The sequence below is a fragment of the Atta cephalotes genome (genome assembly GCF_000143395.1).
Source record: "Atta cephalotes unplaced genomic scaffold scaffold00010, whole genome shotgun sequence".
Lineage (NCBI taxonomy): Eukaryota > Metazoa > Arthropoda > Insecta > Hymenoptera > Formicidae > Atta > Atta cephalotes.
The window spans coordinates 5,957,475-5,968,143 of record NW_012130074.1 but is presented as its reverse complement, the minus strand read 5'-3'; the positions used below and the strand labels follow the sequence as shown (position 1 = coordinate 5,968,143).

At 29.2% G+C, this 10,669-nt stretch overlaps 1 protein-coding gene across 1 annotated transcript in view; it reads right to left on the bottom strand.

Annotated features, from left to right (window-relative positions):
* Positions 1-403: 403 nt before the first annotated feature.
* The window catches only part of LOC105627794 (neuronal calcium sensor 2), a 19,643-nt gene continuing 9,377 nt past the window's right edge, over positions 404-10,669 (bottom strand). Inside the window, exons 3-4 of the mRNA XM_012209072.1 lie at positions 6,079-6,207; positions 404-580 (exon numbers count right to left, since the gene is read on the bottom strand). Of these exons, the coding sequence (XP_012064462.1) occupies positions 404-580; positions 6,079-6,207 (306 nt within the window). The remainder of the gene's footprint in view (positions 581-6,078; positions 6,208-10,669) is intronic.

Genomic DNA, 10,669 nt, shown 5'->3' with positions numbered 1-10,669 from the left:
AGCGGTGTGCCATTGCGATCATCTCTCGTGAAATTTTTCCTCTTTTAAATCTTATTCCCACGAGGATCGACAGTAATTCGATTTGAATCGCTGTTCCTCCTCGTTTATCTATCATCCTCGATCGTCGTCCGTTATCATGGCTCGTACCCTTCCCGTCGAGCATGAGTGACGGCCTAGTTATCGAATCGTCAGAATAATAGCGTATGTCATAGTTAATAGGAAATTGTCGTTGATACGTGTCGCGTGTAAATGATGCGTGTGTGTTTGCGAGTGTCCGTTTCGGTGGTGGCCTTATTGTTGCCGGCGTTTTGACGTTTCCGTCGAGTTTTATGAGGGAGTCAGTGTGGGGTGTCCTTTACGATCGTGCGTCGACGGCTCGTGCGGAAGTGCGGCGACGTCGGGATTAAGGAGCGAGCATCTTCGATAGCTCCTCGTCCTGGAGGCAACCCTTCAGAAATTCTTCCTGCGTCAGCTGCCCATCGTTGTTCTCGTCCATCTTCGCGAATATGTTCTTCGCTCTTTCCTCTGCGCTGTCTGCCGGCCTATTGCTCGAACATGCGCCGAGCATGTCGTATATCGCCTGAAAACAAAACATAACACTTTGTTTCTCCACGTTGTATTCAGGCTCACGTAGAATCAATGTATCACCCACCCGTCACACGTTTGGAAAACCAGTCTATTTGGCATATCCAATACAAAGGATAGTTTTGCATCAATACCTTGGAATACTGAAAACGACATCGTTTTCCGATAAAAGAGGAAATGTTCTCTATTTTTGATTCATAAAATGATATCAATCATTCTCGTTCCAAAGCATTGATACATTTCCAATTTATATTCGTAACGATTCATAAAAGATCTCAAAGTTTAAGTTTAAATTAATAAAGTAGATTTATATAGTAGAGATGTGCAATCAAGCATTTGTGAGATCCAATCGAATCGAAACGAATTCTTTGATAATATGTTCGAAAACGAATTGAATTGAATTTGAAATTTTTACGAATTTTACTTTCGAATCGAACTTTACATCGAATCTTTTTTTATTCAAAAAAGTGAATCGAATTTAAATCAATTTTTTTCGGATTTACATTAAAAGCTAATTTAAAAATAAAAAAAGTGTTTTCAATAACGTTACAAATTTGTTTAAATAAACGAAAAAATAAATCATTTTTAATTTACAAATAATACCAAAAAGTAATCAATATGACAAATGTATTAAAAAGACGTCTTCTAATAAAAAATAAATCTTATTTCTGGCATTACTGTAACAGGCTGCATTCAAAAGTCAAAGCCGTTGAGCTCAACGATTCATTCTTTAATATGATTAGTTTTTGCTTTTAATTCTTTATTGAATCTAAATGTACGAATCAATGGTAATAAAGAAATCGTAATAAAGAAATCATAAGGCTTTGTCTTTTCAACGCAGCCAATAGAATTTAATGATAATCGACGATATACAATGATATATAAATAACTGCATGCGCATCTACAAAAATTGGTACGTTCTGATACAAAGATTGATCGTACAGGTGATATATACAAGAAAGAGACATGCATAAATGAAGAAAATAAAATAAGCAATTGATTCAAAAGTTAACTATCGATAATTGAAAATTATTCGATTTCGAATTTCTCGAGTCTACAATAATTCAATTCGATTCTATTCGAATTCGAACTATTCACCTTTATTATTTAGCATCTTTTTATAAATTAAAGATATTACATTTCGCCAGTTCACAGAAAAATTGTGAATTAATGTAGCAAGATTAATACACGTGTAATAATACGTGTACGTCGTAACTTTTATTAAACAGAGACTCTATATCGATTTTAATTATGTCACAAATGCATAACGTATATACATTATATCCCTCATCAGAACTCAATAAGATGAAACATATATTTCAGCAGACATTACGTATTTCCAACGCATAAAAAGAAATATAGAAACATTTAAAAAAATTAATACGTTTATATGTTCGTTCCTTGTCAAAAATACTATTTTTACTATATAATACTAAGAAAATGCGAAGATAGATAGAGCAGAAGTATAGATTTACGTATTATGCATTACAAACGCAATAGTAAGTCGTAAATCATGAAAACCACGAACACAACTTTGGTGTTTCACGTTTTTTCAAACAAGAATTCATCCTAAATCCATCAAGACGAAAGGTTGAGGCATACAAAAACGGTACCTGATTAATGAGCATTCAATGGCGATCGCCGATGAGCTTTCGTTCTACGTACATAAACTATTAAACTATAAAATACATTCCATCTATTTATTTTAGCAATACTTTTACTAACAAAAAATATACTTTTCAATAAAAATTTATATAAAGGCTTATATTCGAATAAAGATTTAAAATTTAAAAATTACATGCCTCTAGCGAAACATAGGAATATATTGTATGACAATTTTGTACATACGTAACTTATACGTATTTAACTATATAATTTATTCACTTTGTATAGTTAACTTTATATAAAATCAGTTTTTAAAATATTATATTTTAAGTCATAATTATCTTATAAAAATCAAATGAACTTATACGAATATCACTTATTAGCTGTAAAATTATCTTTAGCAGCGCAAAAAAATAAAAAATTTCTTTTATTTGTTGCAATTTTATTATCGTGAAATACATAATGCATTTGCAGTTCACTGGAAAATTGATAAATTCAAAACGTATTATTATTTTTCTTGCATGCGGTGTTTATAGTTGAGCAAATCTCGACTAAGTGATAAATCATGTTGCTCCAAAAATATAATTTATCGCAGATACTTTTTTTGAGAGCCACTAAAGCGCACCAGTAATTCTTTATTTAGAATCTCTTTTCGTGCTTTTTCCGATTAGTCTACTGTAAATCGCTTGGACAGAGATAAATACGCGAAATTTATTATTTTCTCAACCAACAGTTAGACGTGAGATAAAGATTAATTTTATCGCAAATTGGTAGACTCATCGATAAAACAGAATTATTTAAATAAAATTAATCTTCTTTGTCATACATAATACATATCGAAAAAATTAATCAATCTTCAAACTATATATGTAGAATTATCTTATAAAAAAAAAACATTCAAATATGAATTACGTTGTAACATAAATTTAAAATGTAACATATACATATGACAACTACTGTAAATTATAATATTAATATACAATAATATTTACAAACTGTTATGTTGCTTTCACATAAAAAATATTTTTCTATATTCAGCGATTATATATGGAACTATTGGTAATCAGTTAATTAAATCATCAATGAAACATGAAAATCTCTAATCTATCTAATTTTCTTTTAGTGTATAAATTCAATGTATATATGATATTGGAACTAATGTGTAAATATCGATATTTTGATTATATAACACTCAAATTTCTTTCTTTTTCTGTTGAATTTCATTTGTTATCATAATAATGATCAGATTTAATTGATTTAAATTTAGAGAAGAATATTGAAAGAAAATTGTACACTTTTCGATCGATAATCCATCTACTAAGTAGACAATTCAAAATTTAATAGTAAAATTCTTAAAAATAACTGTTATGTAATAAATACATCCATTATATGTCATCATTTTGTAGTAACTGTTTAAATAACAATTATCTAGCATTAGCTTCTAAAAACCACCACGAAAAAAATAGTAGGTAAATTGACCATTTCTTGTTGGATCATTCTACACAAAAACATTTTTGAAACAATGAAACATTTGCTTGTGAAAATATTTGCAACAACCACTGTTGGGATATTCAGAGTGTCGAGAATGAAATGTACGGTCAAATGAATTGTAGATGTTGTACAAGTTATAGATGTTTACAGGTTAAATGCTAAACAAGGATGTACAGAGTTTCACCAAACATTCTATTGTTAATTTTCATTGAGGGCGGAAAGCTGGTTGCCGGAATTTCCGTGGAAGTCGCGATAGTTCCGAACTTCTAATAGTGTAGAGATGAATATCCTAACGGACGCGACCAAGCAATGAGCTTTTTAACGAAAGCGATAACGAAAGCGATAACGTATCACAAAGAATAAAGAATAAAACTTTTTCCGGTAAAACTTTTTATCGATAATTAAAATTTACTTAAATCTTTTTTAAAATGATTTTCTCCACTTATATTTAGAGAAATAATTTTTATAATACATTTTTATAATACCAAGTAATCAGCTTTTGTTAGGAATAAACAGATTTATTTTGTAAAAAATTAAAAATACCTGAGTATTTCATTTCCATAATTTTCAAGGGATTGATGTGACATAAATATCTTAAAAATCTTTAAATATGTTAAAATATTAATATATAATATTTGTATAATATTAATATTTATATCATTTTAGTATTAATTAAATTTCATTTTACTATAGAAATTCGCTAAGTAATTAAATGAATAATACATCGATTAAATCGATAATACATAAAGTACAAAGTATCAATTATTTCAATAATTATTCCAATAATCAAACACATCTTATTTTTATTTATTGACGAAAGATCGATATTATTATGTTTCAATCATCCAACTTTTGCTAAATATTCTATTTCGCATTTCATTGCGCATTAAATATATTAATTATAATTATATTATCGCAGAATGATAGGCATTTTAACGTATAACTATTTTTTTTCGTATATAAGAATAAATTTGAATAAAAAACAAAATAATAAAAAGCTGCGTTAAATTTATAATATACTTTTATAAAGCATAACATTGTCGCTGCGTTTTTATCGTGATTTTCTATGCTCTGTTAGTATATAAATATTCCCGTTTCCCTATTCACTCGGATTCATCTGAATATAATGTGATAATTAGTTTCTCAAGCGTGATTCTATCTTTGTGTCCTAATTTTCGGGTTTTATTCCGCGCAATAATCCCAAGTTTCCCCTAAAATATATCCCCGGGAAGTTTAAAATATTATTAGTTCCTTTTGCGTTTTTAGAACATTTCTAGACTTTTGGCAATGACGACTCTTTTCGTTTTATGCCACAATGTTATGTTTGATTAAAATTTTATTGTAAAAAATGATAATATTTCTCATATAAAGATCGCATAAGACAAAATTATGACTCTCATAATATTAAATTTCAAAGCAATATTTTACCTGTAATTTTATACATGCTTACAATTTATTATTGCAAAATATGTTACAGAATTATTGCAATACATTAGCGCAAATAAATGAATGTTAAAATCCTAAAGACCATATACTGCCATTTAAAAATTAAAGTGTGCCCTTTTGCTCCACGCATGGAGAGTGTGACCTAGTAATTTCGCGGAAATTTATTATGCAATAGGTTGCACGTTACAAAGTTTCCATTCATCTGGGTTACTGCCCGCTGCCCGGTACACCGAGCGGCACAGAAATTTTAATTACTTATTTAAAAAAAGACTCAACAGCTGTATTTAATGAAGCCTCTGGTGTTCCGAGAAAGACATGACCGTCGAGTGGAATAGCTGCGTGGCTACATCCGTTCTCTTGCGAAGAGGGTTCATGAAATATTAGCGCGTCGATATTCATTGCCATACGCCGTAAAAAAATAAGCGCAAAGGTACACTAAACAAATGCGGGAAAGCAGTATTGATTTATTATCATGCAATCGCGTTAATTATGCAAATCAGTGTTGACTAATATTTACTTATATTTGTCACAATGGAAAATTGTTTATACTTGCATCTCGTTACGAACAACTTGAATACCGTGTTGAATATGAAGAAAAAAATAGAATTCAGTGTGTATCGATAAAATAATATCAATTCGTATTGCTGTATTCTTATTATGTATGCATTATTAAGTCTCTCATCGTGAGAGAAGTGTAACGACATGTGCCACATGCAATTAAACATGAAATTATGAACTTGTGACACGGAGAAGAGAAAGTCGTGCATTTTTTAAATGTAAATATATTGTGCTGAATACATCAGAATCTCTTTTTCTCTCTCATTGATTAACTGTGCCGATAGTACTGACGTCAAGTGATAAAAAATTCTGTATTCTGTCGGAAGAGTTGCGGTCGAGTGCAACTAAGTGGAGATAAATCGAAGCGCATGCATTTTTCATGAGTTACGGTACCTGGACGATCTTCGTCATTTCCTGCATATCGATAACGCCGTTGCCGTCAACGTCGTACATGCGGAACGCCCATTTCAGTTTTTCTTCCGGCGTGCCGCTGGACGTTACGTCGATCGCCAATAGGAATTCCTGTAACAAAAGCCGATGGTATCCTGTATCAGTAACGTTGTCGCAGCTACGCGATATCAAAACTTTTATTTCTTCGTTACAAAAGAATCTCCCTTTTGTGTGAAACGAAAATTTATTTCCCAAAGTGTGGCTATGATATGCATTGAAGGGAGAACCGGTTTCAAGATGCTATAATTCAAGCAACTTTGTCGAAGCTATGGAAAATATTTATCCACTTGAAATACAATGATTCGAGAAGAAGTCAGCTAAGATCGTCTTAATATCAAAGATGAGTCGATTGAGTAATTAAAAGATCTAAACATTGATTTTAAAAAGTTTATTCAAATGTTACAATAAAAAGTAATTTTTGGATTCTTCAGATATTTTCAAATCTTTAGAAATTAAAATGAGAAGACATTATTATTCCTCTCTAAAAATAAATTATTCTGCTTTCTTAATTTTTTTCTTTTCACAAATATAATTGTAGAAAAATTATAGAAGAGTTGCTTAAGAGTATTAAATTTTAAAAAGTACTGAAATTATAGATAATCTATTATAAAATATATACATATTTTGCATTGCATAAAACTTTAATTCTTTTTCGAGAAATCTATTTTCTTGTTATATTTTCGAGAAACAAAAAAAAAGACAAAATCTCAAGAAAATACAATATTTAAATATTGAACAAAAATTAAAAGATTCTTTAAGTAATGCCGATATTCCTTATAAGAATTCTAAGTTTTTTAAAAAAAGTCGAAGTGGTACTTAGATGTTTAATTTTTAATTTTTCTTTATTCTATAATTTTTTATCTTATATTTTTTAAATTATTATATAATGAAATTTTATACAATAATCTAATTTCATAACACTGCGAAATTTTGTGAGTTATTTTTTTTATGAAAGATTCTTTTGGAAATTTTAAATAATAAATATTAAACGTCTTGCATATCTTCTCGTCAATAATACTCTTAATATTCCAGAAATTTGTTATCAATAATCATTTCGCGTTACCGGCGAATATACTCTCTTGAAGTTACGACTCTCTTTATGAGTGTCATGTCTTTGTCGCGTGTTACGGCCAAAATTGCATAAGCGTAAAGCTCTGGATCGTGATACGATGTTACAATGGCGGCTGTGATCGTGTCGGACGAATTTGTCCACGCGAGTATTCTCGCCCCAGGCCGATACTTTTCGAGTACTACCGAGTCGTTAGAGAGCCAGTACGTTCCGGCAGAACTAGGTCACCTGCCGCCCGAGACAAACGAGACGAGAGCTTTATAGGACGAAGAGAGGGTGGACGGAGGACGAGCCAGCTCTTTGCTCTTCCTGACCTCTGAAGTGTCACTTCTCGTATTGACCTCAGAAAAAAAGAGAAAAAGAAATAGAGGGGGGAAAAAGAAGAAAACCATTTCCCTTCTAAGACTAGCTTTAGGCTCATACTTATTTCAGATGCAGCTTACCCGCGAAGCCCGCGGAAAAAGCCCATGGAAAAGCCCTGACATTACCGGAGAAACGACGACCGATACCAGGGAGAGAAAACATCTTTGTGATGCCATTAACTGCGGCCTTACAGACACCACGCTCGTGAGAATGAACGCGAAGCGAATATATGAGATTGGACCGAAGTAGTTTTTCCTGAGGTAAAGTTTTCTCAACAATACTCGCGATTGGCTCCTAGAGTGGACATTAAAAATATTATTTCGAATGCATAAAGCACTTATATAATCAACTGTCTCGATAAAATTGATTTGTATAAGTGTATTGAAATTTATACATGTAACAAAGATAAAATTTAAACTTTAAAAAGCAATTATTACTTTGTTTAAAATTTTAAACTTTTTTAATAATTCAAAATCTTAAAAAATCTTATACTAATATATATCCTATAAATTTATGAATGTTTTCATTACTGACAATTATAAAATAAGATTTTATTACTAAGTAAGAAAATTATTTTTCGCTTATAATGCAACTTAATAAAATGAAACAAGAATTATTCATAATTAATATATTCCTGAAGATTAAGTCTAATATTATTATATAACATTTAAATTATATAACGCATCATCAATTCTTGCTCATAAATTATTTATGATTACTTTATCTCATAAATTACTTTCTGTAAATTGTAATAACTTATATAAACAACTTGATATTCAAATTGTTTTAAAATTAATATAACAAGTTTTCACACTTATTATTCAGAATCACTTATATGGCTTCAGGCAGTGTGTGATGCGTGGATATAGAAAAAGTTACAATACTTTGATCGAGAATCCCCACATTGTTTACATTAAGCTAAGAAAGGGAAGGCACAGAACGTGGATTGCACAATTTTCGGCAGTAATAATTTGATTTTTACGTTACACTCCACTTTAGTTTATGTATTAAATTTATCAAAGCTCGTCTAAAGCTAACAAGTTTATGCAACAATTTTTGATACGTAAACTTTCTTCATTTATTTCAAAAATGAATAGTAGCGATTAAAAATGTTTTAACAGAGAAGTTTTGAACATTATTAACGTTAAGATAATTCCTATTAAATCACCATATTACCATATTACAAAATATTAAAATATATATAAAGTAAGTACTATCATCATAACAATCGACTTTTGATGTGTAGAAAATATTTTCATTAAAAAAGAAGAGAAATTCTAAATATTTTACTTATATGTTTATTTTAACATTTCTCTGCAGTCATTTAATAATTTCATTTTATATATTTTTAATTGTTTTGAATTAACTAGATAAAAATAATTTCTTGTAAAATAAAAAACAAAAATATGTATATCTATAACATATAAACAGTCTACATCTCATTCCAATAAAATCTTTTATGAAATTTATAATTTTAGACAGAGTTATATCTAGAGATTAATTATGAAGACATTAAAATATTTCCTTTTGTGTTTTTATTTATTTACCCTTCAGAACGTAATTTCTTCAAAGTAAAGGAAAATCCAAGATATATATTTCTTGTTTGTTACTTGAATCTGAAGCACAAACGCATTCTACGGTCTTTAATTGAGGTAAAATGTTTCTTTGGCTGTGAGTCTTCCTTTGTCTGTATTACTATGTCTTAAGAACAAATATCTAATTTCGAAGCCGATATAATTAACGAAGCTACAAAATGTGTTTTAAGAAAAAACATACAGGTTTTCCCGCAAATTTTATTTTAATTTTTATATTATGTTTTTAATCACAAAAATCATGTATTGCACTAAAATCTTTTTGCGCTGTCACAATTATCCATGCTTTGTATGCCATTAGAATTATAATACAAAATATAAATAATAAATTTAAATGTATATGTGACGTATATACATTTGTGTGATATATATATATATATATATATACACATATATATATATATATATCATATATCTATATATTATATATATTTATATTATATATTGAGTATGCTGAGAAATTTTGATATTGATTTGCTCTTTGAATAATTTATATCTTTTAATCTATAATTTTCGCACGCAAATTATAAATGTATGTATTGTAAGAATTACATATTCTTATATAAAGAATTCATCATTTTACAAGAATTATATAAAAAATAATGTCAATTAAAAAGTATGAAATCTATTCTCGCTTGTAGAGAGGTAAGAATGCCATTTAGTTTTCATACTTACCAGTAGTAAGTAAATTATATAAGTTAAATTATATAAGTTATGATCCATGTATATTATTATTTCCGTAGTTATGTTCTACAAACTTTATGCTTTCAACACTTAGCTAAAAGTTTAAAGCAATGTTTCGTCGTGCAAAGTAAAAACAACGAGTGAATGCAGTACAAAATACGGGAAGGATGTTTCGAAACGAACTAAGCAACTTCGAACATTGAGAAATGTACCTTCAAACACGAATGTTTTGAAGTGGATTTTCAAAATGGATCTTGGTGCCCAACACTAATGGAAATGCAGTCTCAGAAGGATTGCGATCGAGGACTTTTTAAGAAAAAGAAAAAGGTCAAGCCTGTTCGTGATTCAAGGACGGACATAAAAGTACAGGAAAGCTTTTTGTAAAACATACACTTTTTTCTTGCACACGGGTAACATGATGTATTATCTTTTACTTTATCACAACGTTCACAACGTAAGTGAACACATTTTATTTTAACATTTTATTTTATGTAACTGTATTCTGTATGTAAAACTCGAAGTTCTATTAAGAAATCTTTAAAATTTTTCTAATGATTTTAGTTTTATGAATAAAATCATGACCGTAATTATAAATAAATAAAAATTGTTTAAAGCTATCGCAAACGCGAAACTTAAACTCATAAATATTTGTCCTAAATTTTTACCAAGTACATTTTGTAATTATTTTATTCATCATAATTCAAAAATTACATTTTTCTAATTGTTACACTTTTGAAACTGAATGAAAGAATAATATGTAGAATTAATGTACATAATTAAAAAAACTATTTGTAATTATTACAATTACAAAATAGTTTTTTTAATT